Below are 20,308 nucleotides of genomic sequence, written 5' to 3'. Positions count from 1 at the left end.
TGGTTGGCTTGGTTTTACTTTTGGTCGTCGTGGTTTGAGATGTCGTAGATGAGGTTGTGGTTGAAGTAGATGAAGTACTCGTAGTTGATATCGTTGATTTACTTGTATTCGGTTTTTTGGTAGTTGTCGTAGTAGTACTAGTAGTTGTTGTACTAGTTGTTATTGGTTGGTCCTGCTGAGCAACAATTAAATCATCTAAATTCGCACTAACCACTGTAGCTACACCAATCGAATCTAGTTTACTTTTAGTACCATTCTGCTTTTTTTGGTCTTTACTACAAGCCAATTCCTCTGGCTGGATACTATAGAAACTTCTATCCCTGAACTTAGGAGGACTTCCGCAAAATTGGGGGTTTCTTTCACGAGAAGTCACCTGTAAGTCTCCGTTACGTATCCAGTCAACAACCCACGATAACCTGCAATCACAATGCAGGAATCTCCCACCTAAACTTAACCCTCTCAGAGTCTTGTTCAGGTGAGACAAAGCTTCAAACGGTATTGTGGTTAAAGGGTTTCCATCAAGAGCCAGTAGAGTTATACTGGGATTATTTTTGAAGGCGTTCTCTGGTAGATCTGTGAGTAAATTAAACCCAATATCCAGAACTCGTAGTTCTTGAAGCGTTGCCATAGCCTCTGTTGGAAAGTCAGGTAACAAGTTATTGAGTAAACTCAAGGAGCTTAGAGTATTTTTTACTCCTAAGAAAGCGTTTTGTTTGAGTTCTTGCAAGATATTTCTTTCGAGATTTAGAGCAGTTAAAGCTTCCAATCCTGCAAATATTTCGTCACCATCAGTTCCAGGAAGTTCTTTCAGACTATTTTGTGATAAATCTAAGAAAGCTAGAGTTCTCATTCCTCGAATAGCTTCAGGTACTTTTGTTTGTCTTGTTCCTTTTAGGTTTAGGTTCTTTAAGCATTTTTCCAAGCCGTTTAATGCGTCTGCTTCTAAGGTTACGTTATTGTCTGATAATTTTAATGTTGAGAGTTTGTAAAGAGTTTCAAAAAGCATTTGATGGTACATTACTTATTCGGTTGTGAGATAAGTCTAATAACTGAAGGTTTTGTAAGGGTCTCAAGCTTTCTACTGGTACAGCAGTCAACTCATTATCTTGTAAGTTTAGGTTTTTCAAGTGCTGTTCCTGACCGGTAAAGGCGGTACTTTCAACAGTCCTTATTTTACATCCAGACAACTGGATGTTATGCACCTTAAGGTTAACGAAAATATTGTCTTGTAACACTCCGATAGTTGAGTTGTTTACGTAAAGTAAGTCCACTGCAGTTTGAGTGGCGAATTTACTCAAAGCCGACAAGAGTTTGGGCCAGTTGACCATGTCGCACTGCACTGAGAGTTCGTGTCCTAAATTGTACGAGCAGAGACAGGAGGATTGGAGGTCTGGAATGTCTAGGTGCCAGGGACATTGTGCTGACGTTAGGGAGACCAGGACAGTCCATATCAGGAGGTGTGAGAAACGCGGTTTCTTCATTGCCTGAAAATTATAAAAATGTATTATTAGCATGGCTTTTAAAATTAGTAAACAATGATTCTAAACAACTCAGTTCTAGATTTATATCTCTATAAGGTTAAAAAATCTAAAATATGAATTAAAAAATTGACTAATAAATTAGACGACATATTAATTAGTGAAAAATTAACATTTCATGCCTGAAAATTAATTAAATGTGATCTAGTTAATTGAATAATGCATTAGTAGTTTATTCATCACACTAGACTTTTTCTCAACGCTCTTTTAAGGAAATGCGGAAAGGAAGTTCGTTTACCTCTAATCGTTTCGATGGATACTTGAAAAATATAACATGAACATAATTACTGTAACAATTACAGTAATTACAAATAGCTCGTATATAGCATCAATCCGATTTAGTACGTTAGTATATATGGTGGTTCTGGTTATGGTATGGCGAGTTTAGCCATGAAAAGCAATAAAAGAGTTGCATTGTTTGAATTCGGAAAATTAATGGAGTCAAAATTTTTAATTGGTTGGTTAAATTTGGAATTTGTTCTCCGATCTTATTACAGTTGACTTTACAGTTACTGTTCATAAAGGAAACTGTCACAATTTATGGCAGACCTGATAAGTAATGACAGAAAATGTATCAAAAGTGTATTGGGTTGTGACACAGGGCATTAAGATTAAATTTTTGAGGTGGCTATCGACCTATTGCATTGCGACCTTTTCAGATTCATTGTGATCTTCTGATCTCAGGGTTACATTCTCCAGTCCTATCTTTAACACAGAAGTATGCCAGTTATGCCTATTAACTGACCTAATTAATGACCTTTATTAAACTGACCTATTTTGCAAAAGGGGTTGCTCATCCGTGGTATAATAATTAACTAAAAGATTGACATCTACAATCATGACTTGACCACAAAATCGAACGGCACACGAACGCAATTAACAGGTTGCAATAGAGACACCGTAGACAACTGTTAAGAATCAAATGGTACCACCATGTCTCAAACGTGATAGAAGAAAACCGCCTACCGAAAGCTCTTCTTTATGGTGAGGTTGTATAGACGGTAAGAGGAAACCGGGTGGACAACTCAAAAGGTACAAGGATATTTTCCATGAAAACTTAACGGGGATAAGCATGCAAAATCAGTGGGAGGAATAGAGCGCACAATAGAACGCAATGGAGAAGGATTGTAAACTCAGTTAACAACGACAACCAAAAAGTAAAGAAGCAAGAAAGTAATGAGTATGGAAAAGTGATAACATTATGTATCGGGCTTTTCAGTTACGGAAAAGCTCTTGAAAGAAAACGCCTTGCGTAACCATCTTCTGATGCGTGTCAAATACTCGTCAGCGAGTAATGGCAGTAGTAGCAGTATCTAATTAAAATAGTTTTGGTTTGAAAATGTCTAATTTCAAATAAACCAGATTCATTTTGAGAACTAATAACAAACTATATTACTGACAGACAAGAAAAAAAAACATTTTGCGCAAAAATCAACAATGAAAGAAAAAACTGGCGCTAATTCCCTCGGTCAGTCTTGTCTGCATTAGCAAACATCTCCAGCCGGAGAAAATTCTCACCGCAACAATAAACTAACTGTACCATTTTCTTAATAATGGACGCTGTTAAATGCAAAATTATACACATTTTACTCCTGACGTAATCGGGTTTACGACATCAACGGGGCGTTTCGTTCTAACTACAACAAACAATCTTCTAGATCGAAATAAACTAGCAAGAGAGATAGTGCAGAAACGGGGAATTGAGTTGTTGCAAGCGCAACTTGCTACAGCTTTCAAATTTGGCTTGGCAATTTCTACATAATTAAGATGTTAATTTAATTTTTTTTGCAACAAATTACATTTGACAACGATAAAATCATAGGTTGGCAACTTAAGGTATATTGACATTCGATTGGTTTTGCAGTGTTACCTGTTCAGTTTTAATTTAAAAATAGATGCAGTTTTTCTTAAATTACTTAAAATCTTACACTATTTTTATGTATCCTGTAGCTCTATAACTAGGTTAGTATGGTAAACAATAGTCTCTTTGAAGGGATTGGTAATCTTAAAAAACGTTCCCAAGCCTTATGCAAAACACCTGTCCCGTAAGTCAGATTGTAAGATTATGGTTGCAACAAGAATTTGCCGCAATTTCTATTCTTTTTTAATGTATGTTTTTCTATTCTTTTATAATGTAATTTAAACATAATGTACTGATAATTGAAATTTTAAAATTGTCCCTTGAAAACTAATATAAAATAATATAGTAAATAAATTGTAACGTTTTTAGTTCGTTACATGTCTTTTTTATATATAATATATGATGTCTGGCCTATCATCACCGGATTCACTCTCGTTTAGGCCGGATAGTTATTTGGCACGCTTGGCGTAATTTTTACGTTCCCTAGTCGCCAACCCTGCTATCGTTTCACTGTTCTGTGGAGGCGCGCGCTGTCAAAATCCTTGTCATATGTCAAGGCACCTCTCTGCGTTTTAACCTCACTTTGTTTTTGGCCACGGTCGCAAATCCTGCTTTTAGAAATGGCAATTTAAATCTTGCTGCAAAATCTGAATCAGCTGCCATTTCGAAGCTACAGGTAAAGATGAGTTATTATCTTTTATAGATTTGATATTATTATTGAATATTTTTAGTAGAGTTTTGGATTGACCCACCTTAACTCGTATTTGTATTTTGCTGACACGTTGGTGTACTTTTGCTGTTGTCCTCCAGAATGTTAAATGGAAGAAAGGACAGTTCTTTTGTTTATTATTGAGCCCTCGGAAGTGTTTCGAGGTAGGTTCATTTTGTTTATTAGACCTTGTTTGATTTTAAACAAGAGTTTCGTATTTTTAGGGTCCAAGGTACGGACTATTTACAAGGTACGAGCATTATCCAAGGTCCTAGTAGTATCCAAGGTACAGGTAGTGTTCCCCTGTACCGTTGTCTTATGGGCGGGCTGTGTCCAAGGTTATGGTTCAAGTTACGGACAATATCCAAGGTCCTAGTAGTGTTCCAAGGTACGGGTAGTGTCCCCATATTGCTACAGTATGGATACAGCGTAAGCCCCATGCTGCTTCGTTCCCATTTCTCAGTCTAGTCAGTAGTTACGGCTGTATCAATTCATGGTGTCCTCACTCTGGCCCCCTTTTGTTGTATTAGATGGCCGAGTACAGAGATGCGAGACCACCTCACGCTGCTGCTCTTTGAAGCAAGATTACGTAAAGAACAGCTAAGTGTAGATTTAGGTTCTGGTTTTTAGTTGATTTTCAGTCTTAAACAGTAACGTACATTTTAAATAATATCGGACAGACTATATTTAGTGGTTAGATTATTAAGTGATTTAGATTTTAGGTTTCACTATATTACGCCTTGTAATAGTATTACTTTTTTATAGATATTATTATTGCACTTACATCATATAAAATATATCAAATTAATTAAAGTAATGTTACATTTCATATATTCTCTTAAACTTTACATGTCTTGTATTTTATCATAGTTGTTTTCATAGATATTTAGTACAATTCTTAACACCACTTTCGTTGACATATAACCATATAATAATTATTAAAATTGTACAATGCTATTTACCATCACAGTCCATCATGAATAAATATAGTAATTAGTTTTAAGTAATATACAACTGTGTTTTCTTTCTCTGTACATGCCTGGCGCCCAATATCTGTATTTTTTTGTTTATTGTTATTGATTAGTTTTCTCTCTAGTGAAATACCTTATCCACGACTGCTCTCCGATGAAAAACTGCCGTTCGCAGTGGTAGTTGTTATAAAAAAAAACGCTACACATTATTTGGCGCTCAACGTGGGGCCCGAACCCACGACCCTGAGATTAAGAGTCTCATGCACGAACCTGAGATTAAGAGTCTCATCATCATCATTTTCAGCTTATTCAACCATTTCCAATTATGGTTGATCATGATCCCATCTCAGGTGCAGTCTTCTTCTAAGTTTCTTAATTTCTTGTGGGTACCATGCCGTAATTTTGGGGTCCATCTGAGGGATTTGACTCTGTGGATGACATCTATTACCTGGGATTTTTGTTGTATCCACTGTATTCATTTACTCCTAGCATATTTCGTTCCATTGAGCGTTGTGCTACCTGATGTTTTTTTTATGATGTCCGTTTGAAGTGTCCAGGTTTCGCATGCATAGGTCATGACTGGTAGTATACATTGGCCGAATATTTTCTTCTTTAGATAGAGTGATATTCTACATTTGAATATGATTAAGTTTTTTCCATATGTACTCCATGCTAACTTAATTATTCTGCTGATTTCTGGTAATAGAGATCCCGAGCTGTGTATTAGTTGTCCAAATTATATATTCTTCTACTATTTCCCTTGTTGTGTTACATATTAAAATGTCTTTTCTTTCCACTAGTTCGTTGTACATTACTTTAGTTTTTGCTAAATTCATTTTGAGACCCATTTTATTGCTGGCTGTGTTTAGTTCATTAGTTTGTGAATATAAACTAACTAAAATTATTATAACTATTAAAAATTTAATTTTTCAATTCGCACGCTTCAAAAAAGTTGAAAATTTCGAACGCATTCTTTGGAAGATATAGGAAAAAGCACACGATCGAACGTATAAAAATCGGAGAACAAGGTCAGACATTGACACACATCCATCGAGGAAGTCAATTATGCAATTTAGAATGCAGTCGATATATCGGTATAACGCGGCTTGAAAATAATAGGAAGCTATAGACATATAAACCGGTTTAACTTGTCAAAGTTTTTTTTATTAATCATTAGTAAATATTAGTTTGTGTAATAATTTTATAGTGTGGTTTTTTTCTGATTTAGAAATATAAAAGTAGCTTAGAATTACGTTGTAACTGGAGTTGTTTTGACATTTATTTTGTGATAAAATTGAAAGAGAAGGCTAAAATTATGAAGATTTTTTATGTAGAATGTCACTGAGTTACAATCCAATAGAAAGCAGCTCCTTAGTGGCTGTCTAAGTACTTTTAAATAAATTTATCTAACCATAAAAAATATCAACATTTTAGAGCTCCCCCAACTGTTAAAGAAGCGAAATTGTAGTTATATGGGATTACCAGTAGATGATGATACTACAGTGTACACCTTGTCATTCGGAGATGACTGGGCTGTTGTAGCACAAGATATAGATGACTTGGAATACATGACCCGAAACCTTATCGAGGAGTATGAGAAATGGGGATTGGAACTGAATATTAAAAAAACTGAATACATGTGCATTAGTGGACATCAACAAGACCTACGCCTAGCAACAGGACAAGTCATCAGACATTGCAACAGCTACAAATATCTCGGAATAAAAATATTCAAAGACGGAACACTGGATGAAGCAATATTGGAAAGAAATATGCAAGGCAGAAAAGCAGTTTCGAAGCTAAATGGAATACTATGGGATAAGAATATAACTATAGAAAACAAAAAAAAGAATTTACAATTCCATCGTAAAAAATATAATTACCTACAGCTCTGAAGTATGGCCCTAAAAAGAGAAAGCTGAAAGAACGCTAAAAGCCACGGAGATGGACTTTTGGAGAAGATCGGCTGGAAAATCCAGAAAAGATAAAATACCAAATAAAACCATAAGTCGTCAAATGCAACTAAAACACGACATCGTAGATGACATTAGAACTCAGCAATTAATATGGTATGGACATGTGCAAAGAATGGAAGAACATCGAATCCCAAAGAAAATATTAAATTGGAACCCTCAAGGTAGAAGAAAAAGATGACCACGCAAGAACTGGAGAGAGGGTATTGATAAAGAAGTTTTATACAAAGGTTTGGAAGTAGATGGATTGGGAGATAGAAAGAGGTGATGGAGATTAGGAATCGGAAGACGGAAAACGTTGTACCCGATTATATATATGAAACAAACTAATCAAACGGCAACCTGTGTAGCGATTTCGTTAGTCATCCGCTAGAATTGGAAGGAAATATGTAGTATAAGGTAAGATAACAAGCTGTGCATCGGCGACGGAACACGATATGTGGGTCGTCCGTGGCCTTTTTAAAACGCATCCTTACAGTTAATCCGCCGGTATAATCGGCCGTTAAACTTGCTCTTACGCACACACATGCACATTCACATAGTCGCCACTTACCGTTCGATTTAAAATCGGGTCACTATCGTCATTATCGTGCGCTGCTCATCTCCGCTACCATGGTCGTGAAGTCTACGATGACGTAGCCAAATCCATTTAATCGGTTTTCTTTAAGTCCGGCTGTTTTCGGTTGATTTCGGTTGGTATTGGAAATGTTAAAAAGCCGATTGGAAGTCTTGATGGATTGGAAGATTCTGTAACAGAAAATTGAGATTTAGTTTAGACGTCAATTTTTTCATAAACCTGTAATATGTATAATACTGTTAAATAAACAATTCTCAAAAATTATATATTGTTTCCATACTTGGATTGCTAAAGACTTTATTATTGCTAGATATGAATACGGCCTCTTTAATTTTACGCTTTTTCCAATAAGGTTCTTTGTTGTCAATCCGAATATTATATTATGTTGTGGTGTTTAGACCACACATGATCTGCAATTCCCTACTTCATTGTTTCACCTCTTTGCGTATGTTTTTTTTATGTTCGTCAAGTCGTACATGTATAGTAGAGGACGTTTTGTCTCTCCAATATACGACTCACCGTACTCGCAAGGTACCTGATAAATGCACTCTTTCTCTTGTTTTCATGATTCCGGTTTTGTTTTTGTTAGGATACTCCTTAGGGTAGTCCCAGACTTAAAAACAGTTTAATTTTATACTACTTGGCTATTTATAGCCTGATCTTCTCCCATGTTCCTCTCACATATGGAATCGTCAAGAGAGAGAGGGTATCCTCCTCAGGCTGGCCCACCAATGGGGAGTCATGACTTACAATTGTCTGATAAGTCAGACTTACAATTAATATAATATTGTCGAGGGATTTTGCAAAGTAACCATTCTGAAGCAAATCAGTTTTAATATTATTTAGTTCAGACTTTAGAGATTCTTGGTTACTGCATATAGTGATATAGTGTTCGATGACATAATGTTTTAACTATACCTCTTTTGGAAAATCAAAAATCTTCAAAAAGTCTCACGTAATTGCCTCACGTGAAGCCTCATATAATTAATAATGACGCCCCTTAGGTAATAAATTATTGGGAAAAATATTGCATTGCATTTTTTGCAACCATAGATTGCAGCAAATGCAGAAATTCATATTTTCACATAAATTTGTGAAAAATTAATGCCTGTAAAATAATTGAGGGGTTCAAAAGTGAACTGGATCAAGTCCTAGAAGATAATTGGAGAAAATGAGAGTTAAAGTTTTTTTAATGTTACTTAATTAAAATATAACAAGCTGAAGAAGAAAACTCGACACAATGCTTTACTATATTTTAAATTGAAGTTACTTTAGTTTGCAACTGCAAACTAAAGTAACTGAAAATACAACTGTGGTAATTTTTAAGAATGTTTGTTTATACTTTTTTGGACTTGAACCATTTTATCTCTGAAAATACTATTTGAAATTTTAGATATAAATTGCTTCATCGGTACATTCTTTTTTCGTCGTTAAAGGATTTGTTGACTTCACATTGTCTATTGTATTATAGGTGGGATAAAGGGAAGAAGATCTTTCATGTGTTGCCTTTTAGAGTGTGTTACGTTACGTCTATATGAAATGATAAGATTTTTCTTCTTCGTGCGGTCTTATTCAGACGAACAACATGTCAGATATCTAAGTATTTGTAAGAAAAACAGCCTAACTTATTGATGTAGTAATAGTGAAAAGAATGATAAATCAAACTGTACTTGCAGAATCGATAGAATCAGACCTTTCAGATGGCTGATAATTTGATTCACTTGGTCCAAACGGTTCAGGTTTTGTTCCATTGTCATCCATTTTATCAAAAAAAAATAGCTCTAAACTTTAGCACGTGTGTTAAAATCGCACACAACGTTAAATTTTATGGACTTGGTCCATTTCACTTCTGAAAGGAATCAACAGAATATTCAGAAACCAAACAGAAACAGGCTATAGCTGCTTAATACGTGAAATATGACTTGATTCATTTCTCTAGCGGAGAAAACAATATTTTATAAACGTAAAAAGACGATTATCTTAAAATAGTAGGAAAGTGGACTTGATCCATTTTAATTCTGACCACTCCAATTATATTTCGCTCTCCCAAAAATTAGGGTAAACTAACTTATATTACATTATACGCAAAATATAAAGATGGTTTAATGTTAACATACATATGTATAGGTGATTCTATTTAAAATGGGCAAGTTGGTGGCCACTTCCAGTTTAACTGGAAATGCTAGGAAGTGGCAAATATTTTGAAAAGAACGAACATCTGGAAATAATGTTAATATTCAAGTTTGAATCTACATTAGCTCCTGAATTTTTTTTATGAACTAGTAGTGTGAAAAATCCTGTATACAGGTCAATGTAAGTAATCTGTCTCTAATATTTAACAATATTAAAGTGACGGTGAATAGAACAGAGTATTTTACTATCATCCGGTACATAGTAAAAGACGTACCATAGATATTGCTGGAGGTTCTTCATAAATTAAGTGAGAAAGATAGTTAAGACCACGTAATAAGATGCAGATAAGGATATGTTGATATTACAACAGGTATTCGTTGTTCGCTGTTGTTGGACGAGATATTTTATTAGATACGGTCGGTAAATATGGGCACTAGCCCGGTGGTGAGAGGAACGTAATGTATCAAGATAAAGTACCCATGTTGGTACTTTAAGATAACCAGCGTGCTGTTTAAGTGCCATAAAATATTTAAAATTATCTAACAGTGCTACAAAGAGAAGTACACTAATAATTCCTATTTTGTACAGATTATCTTTGTATTTTTATCTGGTTTTTAATAATAAGTTTCTGGGCTTTCTATAAATACAAGGTGTCCCAATATCGCGTAGACATATAATGACTACGTATTTTTGTAATCAAAATAAGTTCGTTGGACATAATTTACCTCTATACAAAAGTGCGTCGTTTGTCCGTTAGAGATATTTTAAAAACCGTTATTCCGATTTGAATGAGATTTTAAGATATACAGGGTGCTACAAATTCGAGGTACGAGCATTGGTATCTCCGAAACCGTAATAGATAGGAAGATGGTTAAATTGGGGCCAAGTTGCGCCTTGGGCTGTTCACCAAGATGCCATCAAAAAAGTTTTAAAATTTTCAAGGATTGCTGAGTTTTTTGGAAAAAAACGGATTTTTTTGAAAACTAATTTTATTTTTTCCTGTCGTTACTTTTTAGAAAATAAAAAAAAACTAATTGCACATTCTCATAGCCACTTTATTAGGGCTATCTAATAGTATTTTTAGATTTTCAAATTAGCTGATAATTTGTGAGATACAGAGGCCAACTTAATTTTTTTAAATATGGACCTGCATTTTTTATTTCAGATTTTGAAAGAACTCTGAACTCAGTCTCATGAGTACAATGATATGCCACACTTGATACTTTTTTTTTGTTTTAGGTACCTTAACAGCAACAAAACTATTTAATTATTATTTAAAAAAAATTCAAGTCCGACTCTGTTTTTTAAATTATTTAATCTGATTATATTCATCACAATATTGATCAGTGCTAATTAACATTGAATAAGGAAAATTGAGCCAATTGAAAGATTCAAATAAATAATATCCAAATCAACAATTTAAAGATATTATTTTTAACTTTTCTTATTGTGAATTTGAAATTCTCAGTGTACGATCTAATAATTTGCATAATATTAATCGTGGTTATTATGAATAAATTAACTTCTATAAACTAGTTTCTAATGCTTTACATAGTCTACATGTTCGAAAGGGTTACCACCCTCCCTATTGCACAAATTTATTTTTCGTTCAATTTTATTTATAGCTTTTGAATAGATCTTCTTATACTTTCGAATGCATTTTGTACTCTTTATTGTAACTGCCGAAATGTGTTGATTTCACTTTTTTGTAAAATTTGGTCCTGTCGAATTGCTTGACGTCATCAGACGGTCCAGGTACCTCCCTGGCCATTTATACTGTGCTCTACCATTTCCAATCCATCTTCCGGGGAAATGATTTGATTGTTTATATAACATTTTATATATATTATTTTTTATTACTTTATTGCATTTGATTTTCCGTATTCAACCCCCGTTATTGTTAAGTTTGAAAGCTTATCAATATTGTAACGATGAATACCTATATTAAATATTTAAAAAAATAGAGCCGGACTTGAAATTAGTTTAAATAAATTGTGTACAAATTTCCAAAACAAAAAAAATATTAAGTGTGGCATATCATTGTACTCAGGAGAGCGAGTTCTTTCAAAATCTGAAATAAAAAATGCAGGTCCGTATTTAAAAAAATTAAGTTGGCCTCTGTATCTCACAATGTATCAGCTGATTTGAAAATCTACAAATACTATTAGATAGCCCTAATAAAGTGGCTATGAAAATGTGCAATTAGTTTTTTGATTTCCTAAAAAGTATCGACAGGAAAAAATAAAATTGATTTTCAAAAATATCCGTTTTTTTTTCAAAAAAACTCAGCAATCCTTGAAATTTTTAAAACTTTTTTGATGGCATCTTGGTGAACATCCCAAAGCGGCAACTTTGCCCCAATTTAACCATGTTCGTATCTATTATGGTTACCGAGTTACCAATGCTCGTACCTCGAATTTGTAGCACCCTGTATATTCATACGCTGTACTGTTCGGTCACTCTCAGGAGTCGCACAGTGCTTCGTCCCATGGACAAAAATCGAATAAAAAGTTAAAATTTACTAATACCTGAATATGTAATTTTATACTTATAGCAATGTTCAACCGTCCTGTATACTATTTTTCATAAACAGCGCGTTTTTTGTTAGCAAATATTTTCATTAAAAATAAATTTTGCGATCATTGTCTTATCAGTGAAAAGAATAACATTCATAGTAGTTCTGTATATTATGGAGTTAAACGGTCCGTACTTAATTGAAAGCCACTATGGATATTGTTAAAACAAGGTATGTACTTTAAATTTATTTCTAAATAAGTTCGTGATTCTTTAGTTTTTATTTATTTTTTAAGATGATTCTTAAATGGGTATAAAAATTTTACGTTTTCAAACTTCAAAAAAGTATTTAAAAAAACATATCAAAACATATCGTATTTATTGAATATTTTTGTTGTCATATTCATACACTTAATTTTTGTATGGTTCACCTGCGTCTGCTTGCGACGAACTTTATTTTATAATACTTTTCAGATGGAGTAAAATTGATAAGCAATGCCGATCTGGTTAATACTTGGCTTGATCATAAGGACAAGAACTCAAAATTATTTGTATTTCAAAAAATGCGTTCTTTATTAGATATTGATGAACCTTCCAGACAAATGAGACACCACTTGTGCCTGAAAAAGCTCACTATGTTGGAGCGAAACGTCGCATAAAAAAAGTTTCCATCTTTCAATTTATTATAAAACCTCATACCCAAGAAAAGGAAAAAATAATATATGGATGTGGTCTATTAAAGAGGTAACTATTAACATCCGAACCCCTCATACCAACAAAAAGGACAGTAACAACACGAAAAAGTAACATGTTAGAAAATGATGTACAGAAATGTCTTATATGTGAGGATACTTGTGATTTGGATACTATAAATTTGGAAGATTCTGTCAGCAGTGATTCTTCTGAATCAGAGTAGTTACGATCTATGCATTTTGTTGTCCTAAAGTAAATTTATAGTATCTTAAGTTTTTTTAATTAAATATAACATTAATTTTTCTTTTTCTTAAAGAAAAACATTTTTATCTTATATTAGGCTTATATTGTAGGAATCATGTTCTAATGTTATTTCAGTTCTTTTTTGTCACAGGGATTTATTTAATACTTACACCGTTTTCAAACTATAAATTATTATTTCCTTAGATGGAACACAGCTCCAACATTTTTATTATTTATAAGATTTTTTTTCATAAACGTGGGACTAAGAACCTCATCATTTAGTACAATGAGAGTACTCATCATTTGCGTCAAATAAACCTAGTTTGAATAAATTGCCTACAATAAAAGAGAAGTTTTGCATTTTTGTCCTCTAGAGCCATATGTTCGAAGCACTGTGGGTCGGGTAAAGCGGGTGTGAGGCCGAAGAAACTATACATTATATTTCAGATATCTGGCTAAGGCTTAGCCCGATCCTATCGTGTTAAGCCACACCCAAAATTCCAAACACACGTGATATGATTAAGGCTTAATTAAGGTTTGCAGAGCTTCAGCATTTGCCATAAAATAGCAGCGAGCAATTTGTTGCAAAACCATATAAATTATATATCACCGTAATCACAAAACTTCAATCTATTTCCCTATTGTAACAGAATTTTAAATTATGTTTTTATTTTTGAGAAAATTTATTCCAAATATAAGGTTTATTTTGTTGATGTTTGACCATCAAAATCTTGAAAATGAACAAGTTATCTAAAAATGTGCTACAATACGAATTTAGCATAATCCTTTATCTTTAATTTCCTTCGTTATTTGTGTAAAAATACCTAGCCAGTTTGACATAAAACATTAAATGCCGAACGCTTATTTTGCTACTTTTTCGGACTAGTGAAATGGACTCTTAAAATATGTTTCTCTTGCTGTTTTTGTAAACAAAACTAGTTGGAATTTAGTCTCAAGAAACACGCTTAATAATTTATTACTCTGAAGATTGGACCAATTCACATGCAATTGATAAATACACTGTCTGTATCTTAAGGTAAGGTCTTTATAAGGCTACCAATTGATTGTAGCGACCTCATTATTCCCGAACAAGCTATAAATTAAGCAAATAGAACGTATCAGTCACGAAATCACTTTATATTTATTAGGAATATTCGGTCAAGTTCAGGGGTCACTAGGTAGTGTTTGGAGTTTGGCAATGCGCGGCTATTAATAATTCGTACGAATAATTTGTTAGGGTGTGTCCGCATCTCTCCCATAATATTTTAAATTCATCAGATCGTGATAGTGTACGCCCATTCAGATGTAGAGAAATATGTTTATTTATTAGAACGAGATATTGGTAAATTTGTTGTTGTTATTTGGGTATTTGTTCGGGTTGCAAAACGTATTTTAACAGGTTGATTTGTTCTTGGAACCTAGAATTAAATTTTACAGGTAGGTCATGAAAATGTAAATTACATCGTGGAAACTTATTGCCAGTATATTTGTAAATGTCAAAAATTTGTCTTACATCACATGAAAATGTTTACTAATATACAGGGTGAGTCTTAAATAATATATATATATATATATATATATATATATATATATATATATATATATATATATATATATATATATATATATATATATATATATATATATATATATATATATATATATATATTTCAGTGCTGGGTAGATCTCTATAAAAGAAACATACTTTCTCTTTGCGGTTTTTCAAAACGAAAAAAGTCCAAAATAACTGAGTTATTTTACTTTGAAGTTTTCCCAAAAAAATATTTTTGCTTAAATTTTGAGCAAAATTTTCAGGTAAAGTCCGCGGACTTTACCCTTTCATTTGAAAGGGTAAGCTTAATTGAAGGACGACTTTCTATCTCCAGTAGTTTCCGAGATACCCATAAAGAACATCGTAGGAAACTCACCCTGTATTATATTTAATCGTTTTATTAAAAATATGTTTAATCGTCCTTGTCTTGGCCAAACATAATTCACTCAATCACTTCGAGAAACGATTTTCAATTGAATTTAGAACAAATATTTACAGACGGATCCAGTCTGAAACCGAGAGCGACGTTCTAGTTACATAATTACGATTACTTTGGCGTTGCGAAACTTCAGACACAAAAATCTTTCGCGCTGTACCAATAACCTAGTATTTCGCGCGCTACAGGTACAGGTTTTTCATGTAGGTATTATCTTTTTTAGAGCTTTGTTAATTTCTGCGGCGTTACCTTCGGGTCAGTGCAGTAATCCAGGAGCGTACCTTCGATTTTTGTTTTTTTTATCTATATATATTATATTCTATTATATTATACGAAATTGCATGGCTATATATTCTGCCATCTAATGTATTTCCTCATCCTCAAAACGAAAATTCCAAGGACATGCCAAGAATACTAATATAGAATGTTGATTTACCTTTTCAAAAGTCTTTAATTATGCAGATAAATAATAATATAGAATATTAAATTGTAATAAAAAATCATTAGGAAACTAGATCAACACAAAATCAAGGCCCGCTTCGATATAAAGATAAAAAACCTAATATTTCTCTCATTCTTAGAAATAAATACCTATAACTTTATATCGTTGGAAAGGATTAAACGCCATCATTTTTTTAAGATCATAGCCAACTATGATTTCCAGTTAAAAAATTATATTTTTTATTATTTCTGACAAAAAAAGCAACTCTAGAGAAAAACTGACTACGCCACTGGATTGTGCTTTAAAAAGTGCGTTTTTACAGAATTTAATTATTCCGCGAAATACAAAAGTTATGGGCAATTTTCTAAATGGTAAATGATCCAAAAAGACTCCGTATCTCAGTTGGCAGTGAAAATGTCAACAGACTGTTTACGCCATTAAACGTGTCTCAGAAATCGAGCCCATGACATCTACGTCGGTATTGCTCTATCTTGTCAGGAAATATGTTTTCTCTGTTAAAACAGACCAATTTCGACCACCCTGTACAACTATATAAAATGAACAAAATTCTTACAGCTGTAGTGTATATTAATAAATAATATTTGCTTGCCTTTAGCTGTGTATTTTTTTTTAATTTCGAAAAATCGAAAGTAGAAAAAAAAATAATAAGTAAAAAAAAATTGTTTTGTTTGGCGTAAAGGGGGGAACCAAGCTCCACTCCCACATCCGGTTTCTGAGCTTACCTTGCTTCATCAGGTGGGCTATCCAGGGGATTGTCTAACGCCTTTAAGAACGTTTATATCCTTTGTTGGCATATTTCCGATTTTTATATAAGCTAACTGATGCCAATATAAGTTTCTCATGATTCTTATGTCTTTGTCATCTAACCCAATCTGTTTGGGTCAGTGTATTAGTTTGTCGTCTCACGTTATCAAATGCTCCTCATAATCTATGCAACATGCGAAGGCACTTGTCTGCTGATTGAGGCATTTTTGGACTAAAACCTTTATTGAAAGCAACACATCTCTGGTTCCTAGTCCACTTCTAAAGCCGAATTGAGTTTCACTTTTATTTTCGTCAATCCTTCTCCATAGTCTAAGGGTGCAGGACTCAATGAATGATGCTCTTCTCAATGAATACCTGAGTAGATTGAAGCTAAGAAACAACGGTGAATGCAGATGCTCTGTGGAAAATCGGGAAACACCAGAATACCTCATAACTGAGCGACTTTGATGAACTGAAAAGCGATACGCCACTGGTTTGAGATTGTATCAAGACACATAAACGCGACCAGGATTGATAATTCGATAACTGTACTCATGAAATTATTCAACGCTCTTTCGGATGCGAATGTGTTGCTTTCGCGGAACATACATTAACTCAGCCCACGTCAAATCAAGAAGGTGTTATTAACATGATTCAGATACTGACAGTTCTTGCGCTAAAGAATGTGCAGGTACGGCTCGCACTGTCATTTTTTGTTGAGTTTTTGCTCAGGTCGTGGTAGGCGTGTTCGTGAAATACCTGTTACTTGGGCACGAGCCCTGTAAAATAATAATAATTGTCGTGCATGAATAACTAATGTGAAATATTAATATTTTTTTTTATTAATTGGTTTTGGATCAGGTTTTGGAATGAACGATTTTGTTATGCAGGATTTGTAGATAGACCAAACATTTTCAGCGTAGATCGGGGAAGTGAGCAACTCATTGAAAGCAGGGATTATAAAATACGATTCTGCTTGGGCTGCTACAATCCTGCTTTATCCTGCTTCAAATCCCAACTCAGCCACACCTACCAATTTTGAGCTATAGTTACTTTTATTTTGGTAGCTGACTTCCCAGTTGGTAACACATGAGAAGCAGGATCGCCAAAACTGGTTCCTGCTTGCTCTGCTATACCCCTGTTGCATCCTGATCTAAATTTCATCCCAGCAACACTTGCTGTTTTTAATATACAGCAAGATTAAGTCTGATTGGTGACGTCACACATAGCAACACAATAAAATCAGGATGGCTATGGGATAAGCTGCAGAATCAGTGAGAGGAAGTAGCGCACAATAGATTTCCTGATATTACAATTACGTTAGTACACTGAAAAAAAGGATCTCTCAGTCGAAATGAATATGACATTGACCCAAAAGATTGGCGCTTTTCAATAGGGCCAAGAACGACGTTTTTTTGCCGAAAGCATTAACTATCTTTTCATAAGCTTTAAAAAATTACTTTAGAGAATAGAAGAATCTATCTGTCCAAAGTATTTCACTCTTGACCCAAAATGAATAAAAAAAGTTCTTGCTACAAGAACAATAGTCGTGAATAGTGATTGAAAAGGGACATTTCTTGATTAAAGGGACACTTTTCTTAAACCAATAGTGAATACTATTGACTCAACTAAAATTTATTTTGATCTAAGAGAAGTCTATAAATCATATACAGGCATATTACGAGGTATTTTATTTTCTGATAAATTTAGGTTTTCCTGGTTTGTAGTAAGTAAAGTGATATTATTTTCCTCGATAGTAGTTATCTCTGCTTCTTCACTCCTTGGTATTCTTTGGGATGGTTCATCACTCTACAAATTACAAAAAAATGTTACATCACGATTAATCAAAGTAAAGCAAATAAATTATTAAAATTATAAGCTTTGGTCACATTTTGAATTTTTTAATACGACGACTTGAAATTCTAAAATTTTTGTTCATAAAAAATGTCCAAATGCACGTTAATAACGATCACTAATTTGTTATACGATATGCGCTTAAAAAGTAAATTATGCAAAATTCCAAGTGGAAAATTCCAAGCAACAAAACCCGTGCGTACTATGATGTGCGACCTATGAAATGCGACATACGACTGATCGAACTGCCGACTAATTGTATATACCGTCCTTCGTCATCGTCTTTGCGTGTCGTTATTATTTTTCATCAAAAGAGTATTTAGCTATTGGAAAAATGACCATGTTTCTTGAATGAAGTACTTCCTAGCGTATTTTTCTTATTATCTTAAAACAAAGTAACTTGCACTTGGTTGAATGAATATAGATTCAAAAGAAATTTTCGAATTTTTCAAGAGAGCCAGTTTTCTTGAGTTAAGAGAGTTTTTCTTCAGGCAAAATATTTTCTTTTACACTGAAATAAATTCTCTTGCCACTAAATTTTTTTTTTTTCAAGAACGATGACGACTTTAGTTCAAGTCTATCTTTTTTATCAGTGTATAATTTCAGTTATTTTTTATCTTCTTCTTTGGGTTCCATGTCCTAATGGAGGTTGGAAATCATCATGGCAATTCTAACTTTGTTAACGGCTGCTCTGAATAACTGGTTTGAAGTCATTCCAAATCATTCTCTCAAATTCTTGAGCCATGATGTTCTTCTTCTTCCTTGGCTCCTTCTGCCCTTTACCTTTCCTTCTATTATGTTCTGCAGCAGGACATATATTTAGGTCCTCTCATTATGTGTCCAACGTACTCAAGTTTTCTCTTTTTAAGGGTGTTAATCACCTCTTCGTCCTTCCAAATTCTGCGTCGCAATTCTACATTTGTAACCTTGTCGGCTCCCGGATATGTTTTAGCAGATTTAACACAGTTTTTGAATCTGTCGTTAATCAAAATAAAGTCTATCTGGTTACGTATGTAAGTCTATCTGGTTACGTATCCTAGTTATGCGCCGGTGACTTCCATGTCCACAGCCTACGCTTTGGCAGTTTAAAAAAATGTATTGCTGACAACAAGGTTTTTGTTCTGGCAAAACTCCACCAGTCATTAAAATCACCCATGATGACGGTGACTTCATGGTTCTTGGTGTGATTCCATGCATTATTTTTTATACAAGACGATAAAATAGTATTTTATCGTCGACCGAAAAGATTAATTCACGAGCGAAGAAATCGCGAGTGAATTAATTTCGGGAAACGATAATGCAATTTTATCGTCATGTGTAAAACAATATCTTTTTCCCATAGCGAGTTACGTTTTAAAAAATATTCAGAAATTATTATTTCAAGGAATTTATTACGAGTAGAAAAAATATTGTGCAGGGTTGGCGTTGGTTTCTATGTAATTTGACAAATAAATAAAGCTCTCTCTTAGTTAGTTGTGAGTTTTGAATCAATATTTTTTAATTCTCTTTCGTGTCGATTGCTGATTGAATTGAAGCCAGAAATGGCTCAAAACGAAATAAGTAAATTACCAACAGATATTCAGGCTGAGGCGACAAACGCCATAATATCCAAACTACTTCCATTTAAATCTGGAATAACTTATGAAAAGGAATACAGAAATTTTCAAAAATGGAAGCAATTAAAAAACGTGCGAGAAGAAATAAAATTCTTAAGCTATGTTGCTGTTAAAGTATAATTTAATCTACCCTTGCGTTTATAGTACTATTTTATCTACTATTTTTGATAGATATAAGGCAATTTTAACAGTTGCTATGGAAAAAACCATTTTTTTCTCTGTTTGGGACTAATTCTTCATCATATATGAGATATTACTAGATCTTATTATTATTATTATTATTTTGAATTCAACTTCAATTCAAAAGTACCAACCTTGACTAAAATGAATAGTCACTACTAAGAACTAAAATGGTTCTTTGTATTGAGATTATTTCTGATGGTACACGAGGAATGATTTTAAGATTTTATAATTTTTTTCGTCCATATGTG

The 20,308-nt window shown here is 33.6% G+C and overlaps 2 protein-coding genes across 2 annotated transcripts in view; one reads left to right on the top strand and one right to left on the bottom strand.

Moving 5' to 3' along the window:
• The window catches only part of LOC115883614 (leucine-rich repeat-containing protein 4C-like), a 119,990-nt gene that overhangs the window by 17,255 nt on the left and 82,427 nt on the right, over positions 1 to 20,308 (bottom strand). Inside the window, 3 exon segments of the mRNA XM_030901970.1 lie at positions 1 to 1,000; positions 1,002 to 1,484; positions 7,606 to 7,799. Of these exon segments, the coding sequence (XP_030757830.1) occupies positions 1 to 1,000; positions 1,002 to 1,481 (1,480 nt within the window). The 5' untranslated portion in view covers positions 1,482 to 1,484; positions 7,606 to 7,799.
• LOC115883613 lies at positions 6,552 to 7,233 on the top strand. The gene is made up of 2 exons (XM_030901969.1): positions 6,552 to 6,945; positions 6,992 to 7,233. Exons 1-2 carry the CDS (start codon positions 6,552 to 6,554, stop codon positions 7,231 to 7,233), a joined length of 636 nt encoding a protein of 211 aa, XP_030757829.1.

The sequence above is a fragment of the Sitophilus oryzae genome, unplaced genomic scaffold, assembly GCF_002938485.1.
Source record: "Sitophilus oryzae breed Bouriz unplaced genomic scaffold, Soryzae_2.0 scaffold_1973_pilon_pilon, whole genome shotgun sequence".
Classification (NCBI taxonomy): domain Eukaryota; kingdom Metazoa; phylum Arthropoda; class Insecta; order Coleoptera; family Curculionidae; genus Sitophilus; species Sitophilus oryzae.
Note: the sequence above shows the minus strand (reverse complement) of the source record. Positions and strands in the feature narration are given on the sequence as shown.

Bases quoted from the DNA above. Each gene is read 5' to 3' on its own strand.
- LOC115883613 (XM_030901969.1), top strand. From the start codon at position 6,552: ATGGGATTACCAGTAGATGATGATACTACAGTGTACACCTTGTCATTC. The intron at 6,946-6,991 runs GTAAAAAATATA...GGCCCTAAAAAG, and splicing joins AAAGAATTTACAATTCCATC to AGAAAGCTGAAAGAACGCTA.